Source organism: Peromyscus californicus, unplaced genomic scaffold, assembly GCF_007827085.1.
Source record: "Peromyscus californicus insignis strain IS unplaced genomic scaffold, ASM782708v3 Scaffold_3__1_contigs__length_106647218, whole genome shotgun sequence".
Classification (NCBI taxonomy): Eukaryota; Metazoa; Chordata; class Mammalia; order Rodentia; family Cricetidae; genus Peromyscus; species Peromyscus californicus.
In genome coordinates this window covers 55286860-55308216 of record NW_026294551.1, presented here as the reverse complement: position 1 = coordinate 55308216, position 21357 = coordinate 55286860, and the positions used below count along the sequence as shown (strand labels likewise).

At 48.0% G+C, this 21357-nt stretch overlaps 1 protein-coding gene across 4 annotated transcripts in view; it reads left to right on the top strand.

Annotated features, from left to right (window-relative positions):
* Positions 1-21357, top strand: part of Gas7 (growth arrest specific 7) — a 233017-nt gene that overhangs the window by 112481 nt on the left and 99179 nt on the right. The window contains exon 1 of one of the 4 annotated variants that reach the window (XM_052756810.1): positions 3386-3515. The exons of 2 other annotated variants lie outside the window; for them this stretch is intronic. In XM_052756810.1, coding sequence (XP_052612770.1) covers positions 3492-3515 — 24 coding nt within the window. In that variant the 5' untranslated portion in view covers positions 3386-3491. Of the gene's footprint in view, positions 1-3385; positions 3516-21357 lie in introns of those variants that run through there. One more of the 4 variants, XM_052756813.1, reaches the window with a different exon arrangement.

The window sequence follows — 21357 nt, the reverse complement described above, 5'->3', positions numbered from 1 at the left end:
GGACTGGGCAGCATTCAGAAGCAGAGAAAGACAAGACAGTCTCCAGGAGAAATGCCGTCTATGACCTTGACCTCTGACCTTCAGAGTAGTCAGAGGCTGGAAGAGTGTTGTCCCAGGACACATCGAGACTGCTCCAGCAGCCATGGGAGCTAACCCAGGCAGCCCCACTGTGACAACTAATAAATGTCTCCAAACAGTGCCCAATGGCACCGGGGGTGGGAGGGAGGAGGGAAGGTGGAGAACCACCTTGATTGAGAAATGCTAGCTACACAGAGTGCTGTATTGTTTCCCTAGAAATGGAAAGGAAGGAGTTCTCCATGTATGATCTGAGGAAATTGAGGGGAAATGGGTATCCCTACCCAGCTCAGCTAGCTTTGTAAGGTGGGAAGGAGGGTGGATGCCAAGCTGACCCCCGCCCCCATGCCTCTGGATCTGCAATTCTATCATCAAGGGTGACATTCCTGTCTGGGCTTGTACCTCTTTAGATGGAACTAGAAAAGAAGCCAAATTGTCTTTAGCTATACTATAAAAGAGAATATATATTAAATATATATATATATTATATATATATATATATTAAAGACTCAACAATAAAACACTGAAATGTCAGTCAAAACCTCAGCAAAGAGAGCCAGAGAGCAGGCGGGGTGCCCCTGGGACTGTTTGTGGGAGTCACGGGGAGGGGAGAGGCCAGGGAGCCCAGCCTGTGCTGCAGGCCACCAAGCCTGGGCTCTGGGCCAGGCACATAGCCCCTGGTTTCTTGGGCCCAACCCTGTGCTGTAATTCTGTTTATTTCATTGGATATGAAATCCATATGGTTCTGATTTCTTCCTTGTAGCCATCATCTTGGCGTGGCTTTGGAGCCAACAACCACGCAAAACGCCTTTGAATTGGTTCTGGGGAAGGTGGGAAGCTATGCTCTTCCAGGCTTCAGGGGGTAACCACGAGGCTCACATTTGATTTCAGGAAAAATGGGTGTCGTTGGTTCTGATTCTGGTGAAGGACCCCGGGGCTGGGTCTGATGGGAGGAGCATGCTGAGTGTGCAGTCCATCTGAATAGCGAAGGGCTCCCTTTGGGGGTCTCCGCTTAGGCCATAGATGTATTTAGTACCAAGCCTCCCTGTGCCCCCCTGATTATTCATGGTGGTCACATGAGAATTATAGGCTTTGCTTTCCTTTGCTGGGCAGCAGCTGGTCATATCTGGAGCAGGCTAAAGGTAGGTGAAGTGTTGGGTTGAGAAAAGGAAGATACAGAGAGCAAGAAAGGTATGCAGAGCAAGCTGATTTTACTAGGCCATGGTGGGCTTGTCTAGTTGGTTCCAGCTGCTGTACCAAGGTCAATGGTTCTGACCCATCAGCATGGACTTGAATTATGTGCACCAGAGGCTATGTGACCACCCAGGAAGAAGTCTGGGTAGCCCCAGAGTCTGCACTTTCTAACAGCGTGGCAGGTGAGGGACTTCTGCGGCTGCTGCTGCTGCTGGTCCAAGAATCACACTTGTAGAATGCTGATCTGGAATCAAAATAGTGTGTGGCAAGTGGAAAACAATACTGGTAGCAAATATAAACAGGGTTTACCTGCTTAGGGGTGAAGATTCCTTGTTTGAGCTGAATCCTCTTGGTCATCAACTGTGATTGTCTTTATCCCAAGGTGAAAATAGTATTTTTTCCAGTTATCTATAGTAAAAAGTGACTTTTTTGCATATAGTTCTATGGATTTTAATGTACATAGATTCATATAGCCATTCCAATAGTCAGGATGCAGAGATTCTATCTTTTCTAAAATGTTCCTCCTGTGAGTTCCAGACCAGCCGAGGCTACACAGTGAGATGCTGTCTCAAAACTTTTTTTTCTTTCTGCATGCCTTTTTCATTCATACCTTCTCCACCCAAACCCCTGGCGCCTTCTCCATCTTCGTGGCTTTGTCTGAGAATGTCACGTGAATAGAATAGCAAACTGTAACCTTTGACACCAGCTTCTTAGCATGTGATGTCTGTGTGCTATCAGATGCCTGTGGCGAGGTATTGCACCATGGTGGTGAGGGATTGTTGGAGCCAAGCTGCTCACCTCCAAGTTGAGATACAAAAGATGGAGAAAGGGATGGGGCCTCACTGTTTCCTTCAAGGACAATGACCACAACAACTCCCATTGGGCTCCACATCTTAAAGTGTCTATCACTTCCCGATAAGTAGGAGACCAAGCCCCTAACACCCTGGGCTTTGGGGGACATTTAAGATTGAAATTCTAGTCACTGTGAAGATTTGTGAATCAGACTTGGTGTGCACACTTGTTTTCGTTTCTCAGGGGTAAATCCCTGAGAGTAGACTTGCTGAGTCTGGTGGCCAGAGTGTACTTAGCATGATGGGAAACTGCCACTTCGCTGTCAAGGGGGGGCTGCATCACTTTGCACGCCCTTGGCCACATTTGAAAGTCCCCAGTACTCTGCAGCCTGCATCCTCACTGCACCTGGGACTGACAGTCTTCTTTACTCTAGTCTTTCCAGATCACACTTGAGCTCAGAATGAACCTCAGAAAGGCTCAGAGACTGGTCCAAGGCACTGGCCTCATCTAGGATCCTTCTGACCTGGAGACTGTGCTCATTCTTGGGGGTTGGGTGGCTTAAATGACAGGGAGTTCATTACATGTTTTATATTCTAAATCTAGGAACCAGGAGCTTCTGTGCTGGGGTGGGGGTCAGCTCTATGCAAGAAGAATATTAAACAAGGGAAAAGATACATCCCAGGGGTAGAAGCTTCTAGACTTCCCCCCCTCTATCACACACACACACACACACACACACACACACACACACACACACACACTCTCTCTCTCTCTCTCTCTCTCTCTCTCTCTCTCTCTCTCTCTCTCTCTCATTATTTTAAACTGGAAGTTCCAATAGGTGAAGTAACTTGTCAAATGTCATTCGGCTGGAGGTAACCTCCTGACTCTCTGTTTAAGGCAGGCAGCAGCTGAAGGGCATCTTGGTTTCGATCAGCATTCTTGCAATAACACACAGGCTGCCTCCCCATGGAGCCTGATGGGTTGAGCATTTGCAGTCTGACATACCTGAGCAGGATGTTCACACAAGCCTAGCTGCTTGGCCTTGGGTCCACCCCAGGCGGGAGCTGGCTTTAGGAAGGAACCTGTGCAGCCAGTGAGGCCTCAGCTGAAGCCAGAGCAGATGACTTAATGGAGGAGATTCCTAAGAACAGAGTCCTCCTCTAGAGACCGTCCCACCCCGCTCAGGGGAAGGAGCCCAGCTGTCCTGGAAGGCTGTGGACATGCTTTTCCGATTGCAGAATACTTCTCTTTCATTTTGAATATCATTTGTTTGGTTGCCACGGCAACGTCAAGGCTCTATTTTAATGCTAACCTGCGTGGTTGCAACTTTCTATATATAAATGCTGCTTTGCACAGTGAATTAGCGGATGCCACGGGGAAGAAGTGGATGTGGGGACTGTTGCAGAAAATGACCAGCCTGTCAGATTTGTATGAGGACCAACTACAGGGCTAAGGTGAGTGGGGACCCTGACACTTTGGTCATCTTTCATGCAGATGCCCCAGGCTAGGAAGAGCAGGTCTAGATGCTGACTGGCCAACTCCTACAGACAGGGAAGACTTTCTTGAATAGTCTTTTGGGCTAGGGGTGGATGCTGCTTTAGATGGACTTCAGCGACTCTTTGCTTACTCTGGTCCTCATGACTTTAGGAAGTCTGGGTTGCATGGTGACCAAGGTTCCAAAAAGAAAAGGAAGCCACTTGGATTGGCTAGGTGTCCGAGAAGGAGGTGTTCCTGGTTTCTGTGGACTTACCTCAATGCTCCAATTTGGATCTTTCTTAATTTGGTTTTGATTTCTTTTTCCTTTCCATCATGTGGCCAGTCTCTGTAGAGGCTCCAACTGAGGTGGTGTAGTTTTCAGGGGAAGCCTGGAAATGTCTTTGGGAATCAACTGGTATCATTCTTCCATTTGAGATAACAGAGAGGTGACATGTTCTGGCGGAGGCCACACAGCAAGTGGAGCAGGAAAATAGGAGTTCCATAAGGACCCTCTGACTCTTGGGTGTCACATTGTGCACTTTCTGCTGTGAAGTCAGGGTAGCATATGGAGGACACACATTAGTCAGAGGAGCTGCAGAAGGGAAGCACAGTCAGGGGTATGCCTTTCTGTATTCAAGTTGGAGAAAAGTAATGGACACACGATTATATAACGAGACCAGAAGACAGCTTTGGGAAAAGGCATAAAGTTCAAGTTCAAAAAACTTGTACTTATATAGACACAGGCTCTTTCGACCATGGGACAATTTTGCTAGTTTTCCTGAGGCTTCATTTCCCTCGGGACACTCAAAGGATGCTGAACATCTTCCCACAGCCTTGCAGTGAGTTGGAGTCACATTTGGGATAATCCCACAGAGGACAGATTCGGGACTCAATGGGGATGTGACATGTCTAAGGACAGCATGCTTTGCCAATTGCGAGCATTCACAAATGTCTGGCTGCAGTTCTGTTCTCCAATAGTTGGTAGAGGGTGAGCTGGTATTAGAGGATACTGACTAAGCCAGAGGTCTCTTTGCATTTCATTTCTTAGTATGGTGCAACACAGTACAATTATATTGCTAGAATATCACATTTTGGTATCCTCTCCTATAATATCAGACATATAGCAAATATTTCAAGGGTATGTGTCTGAAGACATAGACCCTATTCTTTCTATTGTTTGTGTGATATTTGGTCCCACTATTTTGCCCAGGCTGCTCTTGAACTTCCAGACTTGAGTGATCTTCCTGCCTCAGCCTACTAAATAGCTAGAAGAACTACAGGTGCATGCTACTGCACCCTGCAATCAATCTGTCTGTCTGTCTGTCTGTCTGTCTCCCTCCTTCTATCCCCTCCATTTCTTTCTGACGGTGTCTCAATATACAGCCCAGACTGGAATCAACAATCCTTCTGTCTCTGCCTTCCAAGTGCTGGTCACAAGCCTGATATGGTCACTACCCCACCTAGCTCTAAAGGATAAGATTCAGTAAAATGAGATTGCATCTGGGGATCAGTGCATCTTGATCCTTGAGTCCCATGCCACACAGTGCATGCAGTCAGTGTCACGCATGGAAAACAAAGTGCCCTAGTGCCTACGCATAGCAAGGATCAGTGTATTTCAGTTCAGTAAGGAAAATACGCTTTTTTTTTTTTCCGGCACTTATCAGACTTTCAAAAGAAATAAAAGTTTGGAAGCTGCTGGCCTCAAGTGGAGTGGTGACCGAATAAGCCCGGCCTCCCTCCTGGATTCCCTTTCCAGTGAAACTCTGGCTCCCCAGGAGGGAGAAGGGCAGGTTTGGGTGGGGTCAGTGTGCAGCACCATTTGGGGAAGCCCATGTAGAAGCACAGACAGGGTGAAGCTGCCCAGTTGGGAAGTGACTGGTCTGGTGACAGGGATGGAGCTGTTCTCTTCTCTCTCCTGACCTGCAAACAGGAGTAAGATAACACCCGTGGTACCCAGGCCCCCAGGACTGAGACATCTGTGACCCAAGCCCATGGAGACCTCTGTCACTGTCACTGTATGCCCCGGACACTCATTCCTATGACCCTGAGGCCAGCAGGAGTGAATTCCTCACACCTCCTGGGAGGCTCCAATCTCACCCTCCTCTCACCAGACTCCATGTCCCCAGGTGCTGGCTTTCTCTTCCTCCTCACGTGAATCTCTGGTCACTACAATGACTGTGTCAGCTCTCCATGCATCTGCCCTCACCCAGGCTGCTTTGCCAGGCTCAAATCCTTAACCTGTTGGTCATCTTCACACACCTACCTCTCTGAACATTCTCTTCTGCTCATGGGTAAGAAGCCAAGTAGGACAGATTTTCCAGGGTCTCTTCTGTCCAAGAAAATGTACCTGTGCTTCTCACAGAGGAAAGCTTAGTACAGGGTGGGGAGCAGGTCTCTGGGGGTAGGCGTGGAGGTGGCCACACGTGGAATTCTTGGAAAGTGCCCACTGATAGCCCAGAAACCAGCATTCAGCTGCACCCACTAGGATCAGTGGTAAGAGATCCTGGCCAGAAAACTAGACAGCATGGGCAGATCTGCTGCCTGGCAGCAGATCTGGGAAGTGGCATTCAGCTTTTTTTTTTTTGGAGACAAGATTTCTCCATGTAGTTTTGGTTCCTGTCCCGGATCTTGCTCTGTAGACCAGGCTGGCCTCGAGATCCAACCTGGCTCTGCCTCTCGAGTGCTGGGATTAAAGGCGTGCGCCACCGCCGCCTGGTGGCATTCAGCTCTTTAAAACCAAAAGCCCCTCTTCAAATAACAAGGTATACAGATAGCCAACAGCTGGTGGCCAGTGGGCAAAACCAAGCACAAAACAGTGAGATTTGTGACTTTGTTGTAATTTTATTTTTGTTTGCCCCTCCCCCAGGTGGTTTTATTTAAATACATTTCTGTTGGTTATCAACATCTTAAAATCAGCACATTTCAAGAACAAAAATTCAGAGTTCCAACTTCTGTCACAAAATGAGAAGCTGTGGTTACACCCAGGCTGCTGTCCAGTGCTGGCTCTTCAGTATGCTTTCCAGTGTGCTCCAGTCCCCGCCCACCTCTGCTAATCACCATCCCTGAGGCCAGTATGTGGTCATTATTATTGCACTTGGGTGGGAATGTGTGTGCGGAAAAACTCCCTGCACCCATGTCCACAGCGATATTGAAGAGTCTATTCCTGCTAGGTGTGTGGTGCACGCCCATTTATCCCAGCATTTGGGATTGTGCCCTTGAGTGCCATCGACCCTTGGAAGCCAGAAGAGAGTCAGATCCTATGGAGCTGGACTTTCAAATCTTTGTGAGCTGCTCAACATGGGTGCTAGGAATGGAGTGCAAGTCCTCTGCAAGAATAGTATATGCACTTAACCACTGAGCCACCTGTCCAGACCCTTGGTCCCTTTTTGGAGGACCACTGATTACTCAACACTTCTGTCTGTAGATTCACTGATGGTCTGTGGATGGGTATCTTAGTCTGTTTTGTGTCACTCTAATACAATACACCAGACTAAGAAAGTTACAAAGACTAGAAATTTACTTGATACATAGTTGTAGAGTCAGGGAAATCCCAAACCATGGTGGCAACATCTGGTTGAGGGACTTCTTGGGTGTCATCCCATAGTGGAAGGCAGAAAGGCAATATAGTCTAAGAGAGTCACATGCAAGAAGGGGCCAGACTTGTGTTTGTTAACAAGCCCATCCTCAAAATGACTAAGCCGCTCCTGAGATAGCAACACTAGTCTACCTATGAAGGCAGGACCCTCATGACCTAATTAGTACTTAAAGGTCTCCATTCCTAGCACCGTTGCATTGGGTAGTAAGTCTCCAAGGTGAGAACTCTTAGGGATGTATTCAAACCTACAAAACAAACAAGATTGGTACCTTCAGCTCACTTTAGAGAAAGTCACTTGACTGCCTTCCTGTGGGACCAACAGTCTGTGTTCCTAGCAACTCAGCCAGGGAACTGAGTCTCATTCCAAGGGACCAGGTGGGCTGCTCAAACTTATCAAGGATAACCAGGCATTCAAGGAGCTGGAAGTCTTTAGATGAAAATGTGCTACCCTTAATTTTTTCTTGAGACAGGGTTTCTCTATGTGTAGCCCCAACTGTCCTCCTGCCTCTGCCTCCCGAGTGCTGGGTTTAAAGGCATGTGCCACCACCTCCAGGTACTTTATAATGTCTAGGCAAGGGCCAGCTACATGCTGATTTCAGATCTCATGCTGGTATCTCAGGTGCTGTTTCGCAATGACTCGGTCACTTCCAGCTGCCTTTCTGGCTAAGGGCTTTGGTTGCTTCAGTAGACAGTCTATGTGAGTCCTTCCCAGACGGATTACTTGGAGAATCGACCCAAGGCCCAAGAACTCTGTTTCACAGACTCCAGTCAAGCTACCAATGACCTTGTCTCCCTGGCCCATTTCATTTCTATGGGCTTTGGGGAATTGGGGTGGGGATTAAGTGTATAAGAGCTCTTCCTCATTATGAAGCAGACTGGCACATGGTCAGTGCTGTCTCCACCCTCTAGACTCCTCCAGTTTTTGGTGCACGAGTCATTCCAGAAAAAGAGCTGTCTGTATGCCAGATAAGCTGACAAGTACTGCTCAGAGTCTGGGAAGAAGCCTACTTGATCCCTGACCGACACCCCCCCCCCAAAAAAAAAACAAAACAGGGTTTCATGTAGTCCAGGCTGGCCTTAAATTCATTATGTTAACCAAGGATCAACTTGAACTCCTTGGTCCTTCTGCTTTTACCTCCTGCGTGCTGGAACTACAGGCATGTATCACCATGGCCAGTTTATGAGTTCTGGGAATTGAACCTAGAGCTTCATGTATGCTAGGCAGGCATTCGGCCAACTGAGCTCCATCCCCCCCGCTCATGCATTTCTTATGCACATCTGTGTCTGGAGACCGATTTGAATAGAATACTCTCTTTGTGCTCAGAAGTGGCCCATGAGTGCTCGTCCTAGGCCACTCAAACCAGAGCAGCAATGGGTGGAGAAATTAAGCAGGTGGGGGTACACCTCCCAGGAGACAGTCCCTTTCTAGGCTTCCAGAATTCAGTGCAGAGGGGAGGAGGCTCCCATGGTTAGAGGGTTAGTGTGGGAGCCTAGTCTCTAGCTGCCTCTCTGCCTCTTGCTTTGGTCAATCAGTAGACGCTGCCTACTAGAGCTCCTAGTTCTGTTGAGAGCCAAAAAAAAAAAAAAACAAAAAAAAAAAACAAAAAAAAAAAAAAAACCAAAACAGCTCGCAGCTCCTCAGCGCTCAGTGGACACCTCCTGGGAGACGTTTCACCCTGGATGCTGGTAAGAACTCTTGGTTGTAGGAATGCATATGCTGTGATTTAACAGTCCACTTCCCCCTGCTGCTTCCTCCCCCGCCCCCCAGGTAACTAGCTTACCTCCTAGCAATCAGCATCTCCCCTTCCTTGGGTAATGGATAATGAGGGGACTGGCTGCCTGGCTTCCTCTACAAACCAAAATGTTTACCTTGGGAGGCAGCAGAGGTTCAGTCCATGGACTCAGGGGCAGCCTGGGGTGAGGAGGAATCAGTACTAGGCTTAGAGACAGAACATCAGGTTCAAACCCCACGCTAGGAAGTGAAAAATAAGAATTCCCCCAAGGTTTCTGTGGGAATCACATAAGCTGGTGTCTATCAGCTTCCTGGCCCGCAACAGACATTGTGCAGCACCTGAAGGGCGATAAATGCGTCGGGTCTCCTGGCAAAACACAGGCAGTGGAAGTGATTGACCCAATGGTGGGAAATGTGGTGGTGGTGGGCGGGGCACTGAGTCCCCGGGTCTCCTTGTCAAACCTGTCTCCTTTTGAGGTAAGTGCCTGCAGCAAAAAAGTGAAAGCATGCATGGCCCATGTCAGGAAGGGTGGCAGGGCCTTGCACGATGGTCTGCACCTCTTATTTGAGGTCCAAAAGCAGTCGATGCACGTCTTGTGCTGGAAATCTCTGTGTCTTCTGGGCCCTCTTGTCTGGCTAGAGCTTTGAGTTTTCCTGGTAGAGAAACAGTCGAACAAGGATTTGCCAAAGGGAACATCACGTGGGCTCAGCCAGCAGCTTGCTAAGAGAGTCGTATGCCTGTGAGATTTGCAGGTGGCCATAGTCCTCTGAATCCCAGTGTCATCATTTCCACGTCCTTCCTCCTGCTCCTTTGGTCAGCCTAGGCAGTGTCAGGAAGGTTAGACAGTGATGTACTGGGGAGGTCCTCACAGCCTGTTGGGAAGGCCCAAGTGACATCAGTGAGTGAGCCTCGATGCCCGGAGCTGACAGCAGCTCACAACGGTCACACAGAGGCTTCCCAGCTGGTGGAAAGCATTGCAAAGCAAATTCATTTCTCCCAGCTTTCCTACCCTCTGATAGAATGGTCACCATTCACTTCTGTGACATAGAGATTTACTGTATAGTCCAGGCTAGCCCCCAGACTCGGTGCAGAGTCCACTATGTACCACCATGCTGGCTTGTATTTTCATGTGTATGTACTGGGGAAAATAAATAAATAAAAAGACCAGTTTCATCTAGAGAAGTGGTTTTCCAAGCTTATGCGACTGGAAGAATGGGATTGGAACCGAGTGTGTGCTTTTTTCCTGTGACTGGCTGGAGACCAGAGGCTGGGTTTGGGTTTGGGGCAGGCAGATATCTGAGGCCGGGTGAGTGGTTTGTGGGGCTTCTGCTGGACTTGTACTCCCGCCCCCAGCCCAGTGTGATCACAAACATCTCGCGCTGGAAATCTCTGTAGGATGTTCTTTCCAGAAGCCCCGGAATCTTCCAGGCCCTCTGGTTTGGCTGGAGTGTTGGGTCGTAGGGAAAATAGATAGGAGAGGGTTTGCCACAGGGAAAAGCAAGTGGGTTCATGATGTCACTCACAGATGTTTCCTCCCCGGACCTCTTGGCCACAAATAAATGGAAAGTGGCTTTCAGCTCCACCTCTCCCCGAGGAGTGCTAAGGTCCTGAGCCAGGCGCTGGCCGCTGTTGTGCGTGCGGTCTGACCACAGCTCATTTTGTAGCCTCGAGGGTTACATTGTAACGTTCACATCAAGTTCAGGGTGGCCGGAGGGCTCTCTGTTTTGAGACCTGGGAGACTTGGTGTGCATTCCTGGTCTCCGGCCCTCAACTTCCCCATCTGTAAAATGGTAAGATGGAACCAAGTGATCATTATAGGACTGCCTCCTGCTACCGTGGTCTGGATCTGAGATGGATCCCTGAAGAGAAGATGGAGCGTCGAAGCCATAGGCTTTATCCCTAAGGTGGGAAATCTGCCACTCAGCACAGCTCACTGTCTACACAGAGCAAGAAATGACTCACACTTGAGTTGATGCTTCCCCATTGTCGCCTTCCTGAGGTAGATTTATCGCTCAGTGCCTGGAGGCTAAGTGGCTGGCGCCTTCCCTTGCATGCCTGAGATAAGCCTTCCTGTTTCTGTCATACCTGAGATGTTAGCACACTTGCTTGGGTATGTCTGTGATTAAAAAGTTTTGGGAAAGAGGGTCCCATTTGCAGCTTGTTAAACAGAAACACCACATACATATATTTATATGCAATATAATATAACTCTTAATATGTTTAAGGATGACCTGAAATTCATGATTCTTTTGCCTCTACCTCCTGAGGGCTGGGATTCCAGATGTGTGCTGGAGTTCCAACTCCATGCTGGCTAGGCAGGTGCTCTACCAATTGAGCCACACTCCCAATCCCATGCATTTTTTTTGTTTGTTCCTTGTCTTTTTTGAGACAACAGGGTTTTGGAATTCACAGTGTAGCCAAAGATGACTCTGGGCTTCTAATCCTCCTGCCTCTACCTCCTGAGTCTTCCCAGACATGTGCTACATCACCCAGTTCCGAATTTCATATTCTGATATCAGCACTTCTCCCCCGCTCCACTGATACAGATTTGAGTGAGCATTGGTTCCTGTTGTGAGACCCAACTTACCCATTTCCATCTTTGGGTCATCCCTTTGGTCTCAGTTGTGTTTTTCCATTCCAACTTTCTGTTCCTCTTTCAGAGGTCACGACTTCTGAGTCTCCCGAGATTTTTCTAAATTATTTTCTGAGATGTGCTCTTCCTTTAGGCTCTCAGCTCAGCATTTCCTCATCCAGCGTCACCTCTCCCCACCATCCCAGCCTCCTTTCTTCTTGTTCTTTTTTTTTTTTTTTTTTTTTTTTTGGTTTTTTCGAGACAGGGTTTCTCTGTGTAGCTTTGCGCCTTTCCTGGAACTCGCTTTGGAGACCAGGCTGGCCTCGAACTCACAGAGATCCGCCTGCCTCTGCCTCCCAAGTGCTGGGATTAAAGGCGTGCGCCACCACCGCCCGGCTTCTTCTCATTCTTATACCAGGCAGATCCTGTGCTAGTATGCAGCACGCATGTCCCATGTACCTCCAGACGGAACATGTGGACTCCTATTGACCTCTGCACCTTTTTCTGCTTGCAAGACGGTTGTCTGCCTTTCTAGTGACTAACCCATGGTTTCCATAGCACATACACACTCCTGTCCAGTTCCCAATTTCAATTTCACAGCAGCTTTCAGAACAGGTGAGCAACCTGCCCAAGCTTCTCGCATCTTCCTGTGTTCCCTGCTCCCTGGTTTCCTAGGAACTTCTAGGCTTCAATGGTGGGTGCAGAGGGAAGGGTAGGCCCTTGATACATGTGTGTCCAGAGGCTGACAACTGGGGGAGGTCAGATCACTGCTAATCTCATCCCTCAAGTTAGAGACAGGGACTGATGAAGGCATAGCACGCATCTCGACTCAGGGAGCAGGTGGGGAAGGCGTAAATGCTGTTTCCCTTCCACAGCCCATCCTTGCTCTGAAAGACTTCTTTCTCCGCTCTTCTGCTGACTGTGTGGTTCCTGAGTGGGTTCTCCAATTGTCTTTGTCTCTTCCAAGATTGAGCAAGTGTTTCCTTCTTTCTTTTCTTCTTTTTTGCTAACTCAATAGTGAGTCATGGCAAGTTGACTGCCTTCCCCGGAGCAGCTTCCGGCACCCTTATCATGGGCCTCACTGGCATTACTCTTCACTGCCCCTTTTACTTAGACACACAGTGATTCAGAGCTGTGTGTCTTCAGGGAATTCAGGTTTGGTTTTCTAGGATTACAAAAGCAACCTGAAACCATTTCCTAAATGAGCCATCCTGCTTGTCTACGCAACCTGAGTGTTTCCTAACATGCACTGAGCTTACAATGAAGGATCCAGAAGGTAATTTTAGATCACGTTGAGATGACAGCTTTTAAGTTATATTTATTTTCATGTATGATAGTAAAAAAAAATAAAACCACCAAATCATACCCATGATTTTTCAGATGTTATTACTTAGACCTAGGCTTAATTTAAGTCGGCTATTAGTTCAAAAATTTGGAGTAGGCCAGGGTTATTGCTCAGGAGTGGAGTGCTTGCTTAACATGTCCATGCCCGGCATTGCTTTAAACAAAATAAATAAATAACAGTGTTGCTATGGCACAGGGGTGTGACATTGTAGCAGCAGACTCAGAATGACTGAAGCTGGGAGACACTGAGCTGGGAAACCCCTTAGAATTGTGAGGACCTGACTCAGGCAGTCAGTCAGGCTTAGTCTCAGTCTCCTGTACCCACCAATCTATCTCCAGCTATCAGATACCTCCAGCTATCAGAGGGTTCCTAAAACTGAACACCATTTCTGATGTGTTCACTCAGTACTGGGAATCTTTTGTGGTGTGGATGCCTAGAACGCTCTATACGCTGCATCCAGGAGCTTGGCTGCCTGCCCCTCAACCTCTGCCCTGCACACCCTTAGGCCTGGAGCCTGCCCTTCCTTGTGGCTGTGTTTCCTCTGTCCAATGGCAGCTCATCTTAGCGTCTTCTCTTCGAGCTCAGGACTTACCAGCTCCCCCTGGGCCTCGGATCATTCAGTTCATAGTCTATCATCCTCTTGCCAAGATAAGCCGGGGTCAGGCCCTCTTGGTATCAGGGAGTCTTCTTAGACAAGAAGGATAAATCATGGCCTGCTGGAATCCCTTCCTTGTTTGATGTGTGAGACACTGTCAGAACTAGAATGTGTAAGTCCCCTGTGTCGCCCTGAGCGTTGGGTCCTGAGTGAGGAGAGAGGAAGAAGGGATACGAACCTCGCTCTTGCCTCTAAGAGTCTTGGAGAAGGGTTTTGGGGACAGTGTACACCAATAAAGGGGATAGGGGAGGAGGATTTGAGTTCAAAGAGCATGGGTCAGGAGAGGATTTGTTCTCTCTCCTTTGTCTCAAGTTCAGCTCCCCGCATCTTCCCTTATGAACCCTGAATCCACCTATAGGACTGGGCCACTCTGTCTCCATATACTACCAGCCCCACCTGTCAAGGGCCAGACTGACCTCCACTGCCCACATGGAACACAGCAGGTGGACAGCCTTCAAGTTCTAGTAACACACTTTGAACTTGGGTCTAGAGCCAACAAACTCTACACCTCACCCCTAAACTGGTTCCCATCCCAGCTTGGATCCCTGGGTTCTGGTTCTGGCTTTTCCTGTTCCCTTTGGAACCCACTTCACTTTCCCCCACTGCCTTCATCTCATTGGATACCCAGCTGCTTTGTGCTTCTTACATCATGTCCCTGGCACTCCGGTTAAGCCTTTCCTTTTTATCCCTGCTGTGGGGCAAAGTCTTTATCTTCTCAGAAACTTCCCTTCATCCTCCCAGCCCACAGGGATCCCGCCCTCCCTGGATTCTGAAAGCACTTATTGTCTCCAGACTTAGCCTTTTGGCATGGCTACAGTTTGTCTTGAAAGCTGTTTCTCCCTTCCCCCAACCCCGCCCCCGGTTGGGACTTATCTGTATCTTCCAAATTTTAAGAGTTGGGCCCTACTGAAATAGTGCTTGCATCTTCTGTAGCATCAGGAAAGGGTAATTAGTCACTATTAGCTGGTTGATTGATCATGTAACCCAGGGGCCACATGTGAGGGAGAGGATGCCTGAGACCCTGCACCCTGGAGACTGCAGGAGGGTGAATAATTTCTCCCTTCATGACTATGAAGCATTTAGGAAAAGTGAGTCATCACCATAGCCAGATGTTCCTTCTTATTAATTATCATTATAACACAACCCGATTCATCCTGCAGAGGATGAGGGCCTACAGCAAAGTGGCCTATTTTGGTTGATAGTTCTCAACCCGACTGAAACCAAGAGTAATATCTTGTGGGTCAGCCATATCTGGCTCTATGGAAATGATTCCCAGTATTTTGCTTTTCAATCATGAGCTCCCTGCAATCTTTCCTTTTTACCTATGGAACGGATGTAGACATCTACCCGATTATAGATGCCAAATGGAGAGCTCATTAGTTTATTTCTCACTGCCAACCCTTAGGAAAAGAGGACCATTAATAAAACAAAACTCAAGTGGCTTCTCAAATGAAACTCAGAATCTATTACTCTGTTATGGATAACCATATTATCCCCGAGTCTTTCAGATCTTGAGAGATTAGCTTAGGGGAATCCTGAAGAAGAAAGTCTTCAGGACTAATGTGTTCTGCGTAGCCCAGATCAGAGCATGTTTCCTGGTTTACAGTGGCTCAGAGAGGTATCTGGCCACGAGACGGCAGCCATAGTGGATTTGCAGGGGCAGCTATTACTCTGTGTGGTCAGTGGTGTGCTGTTGCTTGTGGATGTATCTGCCTCTCCGTGTAACGTGGAGCCAAGATGGTCCTCATGATAGCTGTTGGTTGAACAGCCTTAAAACTGTGCCCTCTTTGCTAAGATCCAGAAGCCGTGGGCTACGACAGCCTCCATGGCCATTGGGATTCCACGAAGCTTGAAGAACTAGAAATTGTCCATCCAGGTCCAAATACAGTTTTGCTTCTAGCAATAGTGGGTAGGAGCCACTTCCAAGAGCAGGGAAGCACCTTGGTCCTGTGTGTACATGTGTCTACAGAGCGAGCTCCAAAGCTCCACAGAAAAACCCTGTCTCAAAAAAAAAAACAAACAAATAAAATAAATGGCATCTCTTGTTAGTCATGCCATCCCTCAGGCTACCTGGTCCAGCTTCCAGGGATTCTGCTGTATGTCTTCTATCTTGCTTAGAACCGCTGTGGTTAAACATATAGCTATATCTACCATGTGTATCTGGCTTTCTTGAGTTCTGGGGATCCAAAATTCGGTTCTTATGCTAGCTCAATGGAGCTTTTACCCCATGGAGCTGATTCCCCAACTTCCAGAAAGCTTCTAAATGGAACATCAGATTCACTGGGGATCCAGGTCTCTACCAAACCTATTTAGGTGGTGGATACAGTATTGTTCCTGGATCCAGCCCTGTCTTCACTTACAGCCTCCATAGTGGTGAGTATAGATTGAAGGCCAAGGCCAGAGAAGAGTTTCACACAATGATCCTTTCTAGAAATTCTCCATTCTTTTCGTGCTGGCTTTTATCAGGCCTTGGGTTCACACAGCTGGAGCCAGGGCCCTGGCCAGAACCCTGACTTAGGTTTGGGAAGAAGTTGGCTGTAACTTCTCCCAGCAGGGATAAGGCAGGCCCAGGGAGTCCTGCCTAAAATTCAGTAGACAAAGGTGCCCTTGTTATCAGGCCTAGGGGTGGGAGTCATCTGGTCAGTGACATAGGCTTGGCCATTGTATGCTGTGACCTCAGCCAAAATTTTTTTTTTTCTGAGAAAAGGGAGGGGGGAAAAAAAAAAGAAGTCCTCTAGAAATCGTATCTGGAAAGGCCTGCATGAGTTGTTGATTTCCCAACAGGCACCGGAGCAGATTTGGGAGGAACTGTGCAATGAGGTGGGTTCATTGAGAAAGAACAGTAATGACAGTGTTGAGAAAAGGCACAGGAACATCCCCCAGGGTGCTCAGAGCGCCAGCCCTGGGGCAGCTGAGAAAAGCCACAGGAACATCCCCCAGGGTGCTCAGAGCGCCAGCCCTGGGGCAGCTGCTTGCTTTAGCCTCACTTTCCCCAGAGGGTACCATGCAGAACAAGCTGCCGGGAGCCCGGTCTTGAGCCTGAGGCTTCAGACCAGCCCCGGGTGTCTTCCATAGCGGCTCCCCTTAAGGACCAACTAACTACCCACCCATGGTAAGAACCACTTCTGCAGAAGTATGCTTGACCCGCTCTTTCTGTGTATCGTGAAAATGCCTTCAATAGCACAGAGAGGATGTTCTGAACCCCCTGTGGGCCGTGGGTTCTACCTGCTGAGTCTGGAATGCCTGTGGACCTCGTGCCAGGAGGCACTGCTCATGTGCCCCAGACAGGAGCAGGAAGGGGAGGTATGGGCCAAATCAATGATAGGTTTGGAGGTGGGGCTGGGGTGGAGGTGGGGAGTTGTGTGGAAAATGGGAAGAAGGAGTGTTTGTAGAGGGGAGGCTCACCTGGGACAGGTAGTTGAAGGCATGTAATGGAGAAGAGAGCTGATGTGGATTTATTTACACTTCTTATAACGTTCTTCTTGTAACTTTTTTCTAAATATAAAGCATGGCTTCTTCCTGCCCATCTGGCATCTCCCCTCATGCCCCAGATTTACCAGGAAAGTTCTAAGGTGCAAGATCTAGGGAAGTACTATAAATCTCTGCATTACAGGAAGGTAAGGGGTGGGGCGGGCTTTGGGTGTCTTAGCTTCCCAGATGGTAGTTAGCCACCAGTGATACCTAACTGGTCTTCCAGCTCGGCTGGTGCCTCCTTTCAGTTTGGTGGCGGAAGCTTTTCTGAGATAGAAAGCCTTGTTCTGCTGACCTTTGAACCTGGATGCTAAAGGTCACCTTTCCTATGACCCACCTCTTAGCCTAGAGATTGTGTGGCCCTCGCTGCTGAGGCTCTCTGCAGCTATGAGGTCCAGTTCCTATGGCAAGCCTACTCATTCTCTGCATGGAATCCTCCTGAGCCACTTCCTTGCTGGCACCCCTGATTTTAGTGTTCTTCCCAGAAGCCTAAATTAGGACCAGGAGAAGGCAATACAGTACGTGCTATCCAAGAGTGTCCCCTAACTGGGACCCTTGACCTCCCAAGACTATGCATAAGGGGGCTTTGTAATGATAAGCAGGTGTTTGAATGGTCCAGGGGGTCTTTGACCCACAGATCCAATGCTGGAGCAAACCAGGACTCTGCATTTCGAGCTACCTCCCAAAGGACATTTATGCTGCCAGTACAGAGGGCCATCCTTGGGGAGTTACTGCTGGAAGGACCACCGGCTAGATCATCATGTTATAACCAAGTAAAGGATGCCCAGGATCAGACTGTGGGATGATAGAGAGATCCTGCTGGGTCTGCTTGCGGGCTGAGGGGGGTGGGGGGGATTAGCAGAGAAAACAGGCACCAATGTGTATGCTGAGAGCTAGGAAGAGTTCAAGGCGAGCTTGTGGCAATGTGGGACATGTGAGGCACAGGACCATTGTTGGGTGTCCCTAAGTTGAAATGGACTGTGTGTCTGGGGTGTCATGTGGAGTGGAACAACTGAATGTGCCCATTTCTTAGCAGAGGGACCAGGATAGTTCTACTGGAGCCCACCTAGGGTGAGTGCTGATAAACTCTGACTTCTGGGTGCCACGTTGATGGGTTCAGAGACAGAAGTCCAGGATACCAGGGGACAAACCAGATTGCAGAGCAGACAGAGCTGGGTCCTTGAGTGTGGCTTTCTGAGGGAAGGGGTAGACACAGGCATCTTAGGACAGAACTCAGTGTGGTGACAGATGCAATCCTAAGAGGCTGGGCATGGGCAGCATTTAAGTAGAGGTCCATGTTTCTGAGTCACATGTCTGTACATGAATATGACTTTTTTCCCTTCTACACAAATGGCACATCCTTAAAACAGATATGCTAGCATTTAGAATCATTGAGCATTAGATGATATCTACTCAAAATAAGCCCTCACAGACCATCTGGTCCGACTTCCACATTTGAGAGATGAAGAAATCAAGCCCTCCCAACAGAGATGAGGCAGGTTGCTTAAGATCTCAAAGCAAGGCTGCTACAGCTTCAAGCATGGCCCCTGGAATACAGATCACATTCCGTGTGCCTCTTAACGCGTTGCTATGGTGTGGTGGTGTGTCCAGAACTTCCATGGCAAGCTCTTGGCAGTTACCACCTGTCTGGTTCTTATGCATCTCTAGCAGTGGATCTAAAGGCCCAGCCCGGTGGGGTTGGTAAGATCACACACCCGTACTGACTCTGGAAACTGCCCGTCAGCTTTCATCTCCCTAAAAGCTAGTGTTTCCGAACCAATTAGGGGAGTCAGGCATCTTTGAAGAGAACGGCTGTGAGCACAGGCCGTTGGCACTGCAGAGTAACTAGAACGTGTCTCCATGGTGAGACTGGCTACTTCCGTTTTCTTTTAGTGTCTGTGGGCTGCTGCTGCCCACAAGAAGTGACCACAAAGTCAGGCCAGCTGGATGGCAGCCACAGCTGGTAGGCAATGGCACCCACCTTTATTCCCTAATGAGGCACAGTTGGCCTGTCGCTAAAATGGCACCAACTCCCCGAAGAAGCCTCCTTTTGTCCCCAGAACATCTGCAGGGACAGGGTAGTCCCTTGCCCCTTGAAGTTCCTTTCCAGTGAGCAGCTGTTGGCACGTGATGCTGGGCCTGTGACCAATGGAGAAGACAGCTTTCAACTGTCTTCCTTACTTCTCAACAACTTCTTTGACTATGGTTATTATTAATGCATTAAGAAGATTTTATTACTTGTTTTATTATGTGGATATGTGTGCGGGGTGAGGGTGGGGATGTTATGTATACCTGAGTGCAAAGTGCCTTCAAAGGCCAGAGGAGGATGTTGGATCCCTGTGAGCTAGAGTTACAAGCAGTTGTGAGCTGCCCGATATGAGTTCTGGGAACTGAATTTGGGTGCTCTGCAAAAGCGGTGCGTGCTGTTAACCACGGCGCCATCTCTCTCGCCTCCTATTTAATACATTAACTTTTTAAAAATTGTATTTTATTTATTTTATGTGCGTGTGCTCCCGTATGTGTATGTGGGCACACACAATGCGCCGTGGCATGGGTGTAAGACAGAAGACAACCTGCAAGAGTCTGGTCTGCTTTTCCACTATGAGAATCCCAGGGATGGAACTCAGGTTGTCAGGCTTGATTGGTGTCCTCTTTTGCCTGCTGAGCCCTCTCTATAATTGACACATAATTGTCCATATTTATGGGGCATAATGTTAACGATCATGTCAGGGTGATTGGTCTATCCATCAACTCAGCTGAATATCATTTCTTTGTGTGGGCAATGTTAAAAATCCTCTCTGTCAGCTGTTTTGAAATATTCAATTAGTTGCTGTCGACCATAGCTGTTCTACTGTGCTCTGGTCCGTTAAAAGGCACCCCTTCTATCCAGCTGCACCCCTGAGTCCTCTTAACATTACTTGCCACCCTTTCTTTCCCTACACTCTTCCCAGGCTCTAGAACCTCCTTATTTTCTACTTTGAAATGGAGTATATTTTGTATGCACATTTGACCTTCCTTCATCCATTTTGAATGGAGGAGAGTGCTTACTAAATTTGGTTGTGGGTTTTTTGTTTTGTGTTGTGTTTTTGTTTTTTGAGAGGCATTAGTTATTTACTTGAGAAAAGTCCAGAAACAGCAGCAAAAGGCATTTTTGGAGTATTATAAGTTTGGTTATAAAGGAGGGCTGGCAGGGGCGGGTGGGTCTTGTATGGTGCCTGTCTGTTCTTCCCTTAACACTAAGTGTTGGTCAGGCTTGCTCGTCTTGGTTGTTACCTCTTTTTGCAAAGGGAAATTTTTACCAGGAATCACAAAGATGGATTTTTTTTTACTAACAGGCAGACAGTCCCTAAAGTGTCCTTCAAAGTTACCCTATAATAGGACTAGAGACAGAAAATCCAGGATGTACCTTTAGGTCATGGACCTTCAAGAAGAGCAATGTTAAACTCTAGCCCCGCCTTTAGTTTTAACAAAATGGGACGCCTTTAGCACTGATTTATGATTAACAGTAACAGAGGGGATGATAATCCCCAAGCGATCTGTCTCTGTGTGTAGACCCAGGGTGGTGGATTAGGTCTCCTGTGTCTGGTGCACTGCTCATGTGTTTCATATACAGTATTTGTGACTTCACTTTACTTCATTGCCATCTCCAGTACTGTTTTGTTGGGATATTTTAGATTTGTTTTGAGCAGCAAAGGGAACTGAACCCAGGGCCTTGCAGGTGCTGGGCAGATGTACTGCCACAGCACCATATTCTCAGCCTACATAGCAGCATTTTTCTCCCACCAATTCCAAGTCAGATTTGACTGAGGAAAGGACAGATGTCAGATGCAGATATGAAAAGATCTGAAACTTTTTATTCACAAGAGACCAAACAGTAGCAATAATAAAAATAATGTGTTGTGAATATCCATGTTCCTGGGCGGGATGGGTCTGCTGCCTCTTTTGTGTATATGGTTGCTTTTGCAAGCTGAGCTGAACATTCAAATGCCTTTAACAGTCCTTGCTGTTGGCTTTGAACTCCATTAAGAAAGATTTTCTCCTGGGTCCTAAAACCCCCATCTTAAGGGCTATGACCGTCTCTATTTATAGACAAGGAAACCAAAGCCACAGGAAACACACACGTTGAACTCATCTTGGAACACTGTCTCTTTATACCCAGACCACTGTGATTTCTGCTAACGCTTTGCTCATCTGCAGCTGGAGATGGGCAACGAGAATGGCCCAGCCTGTTTTGCTGCTGCTATAGGACAGACGAGAACAAGCCCATCTTCACAGGCTAGGATTTGGGAGTCTGCTAACAGCTGGTGCAGTGGTTTAGATGTGGTTTGATTGGAAGGCTCCTCTGATAGTGTGTGTGGACATGTTGAAGGAAGGAACCTTGAAGAGGTGGAAGATTGTTAGGTCATGGGGATAAATGATTGACTCACGGAGCAAGTTAGTTCTCACCAA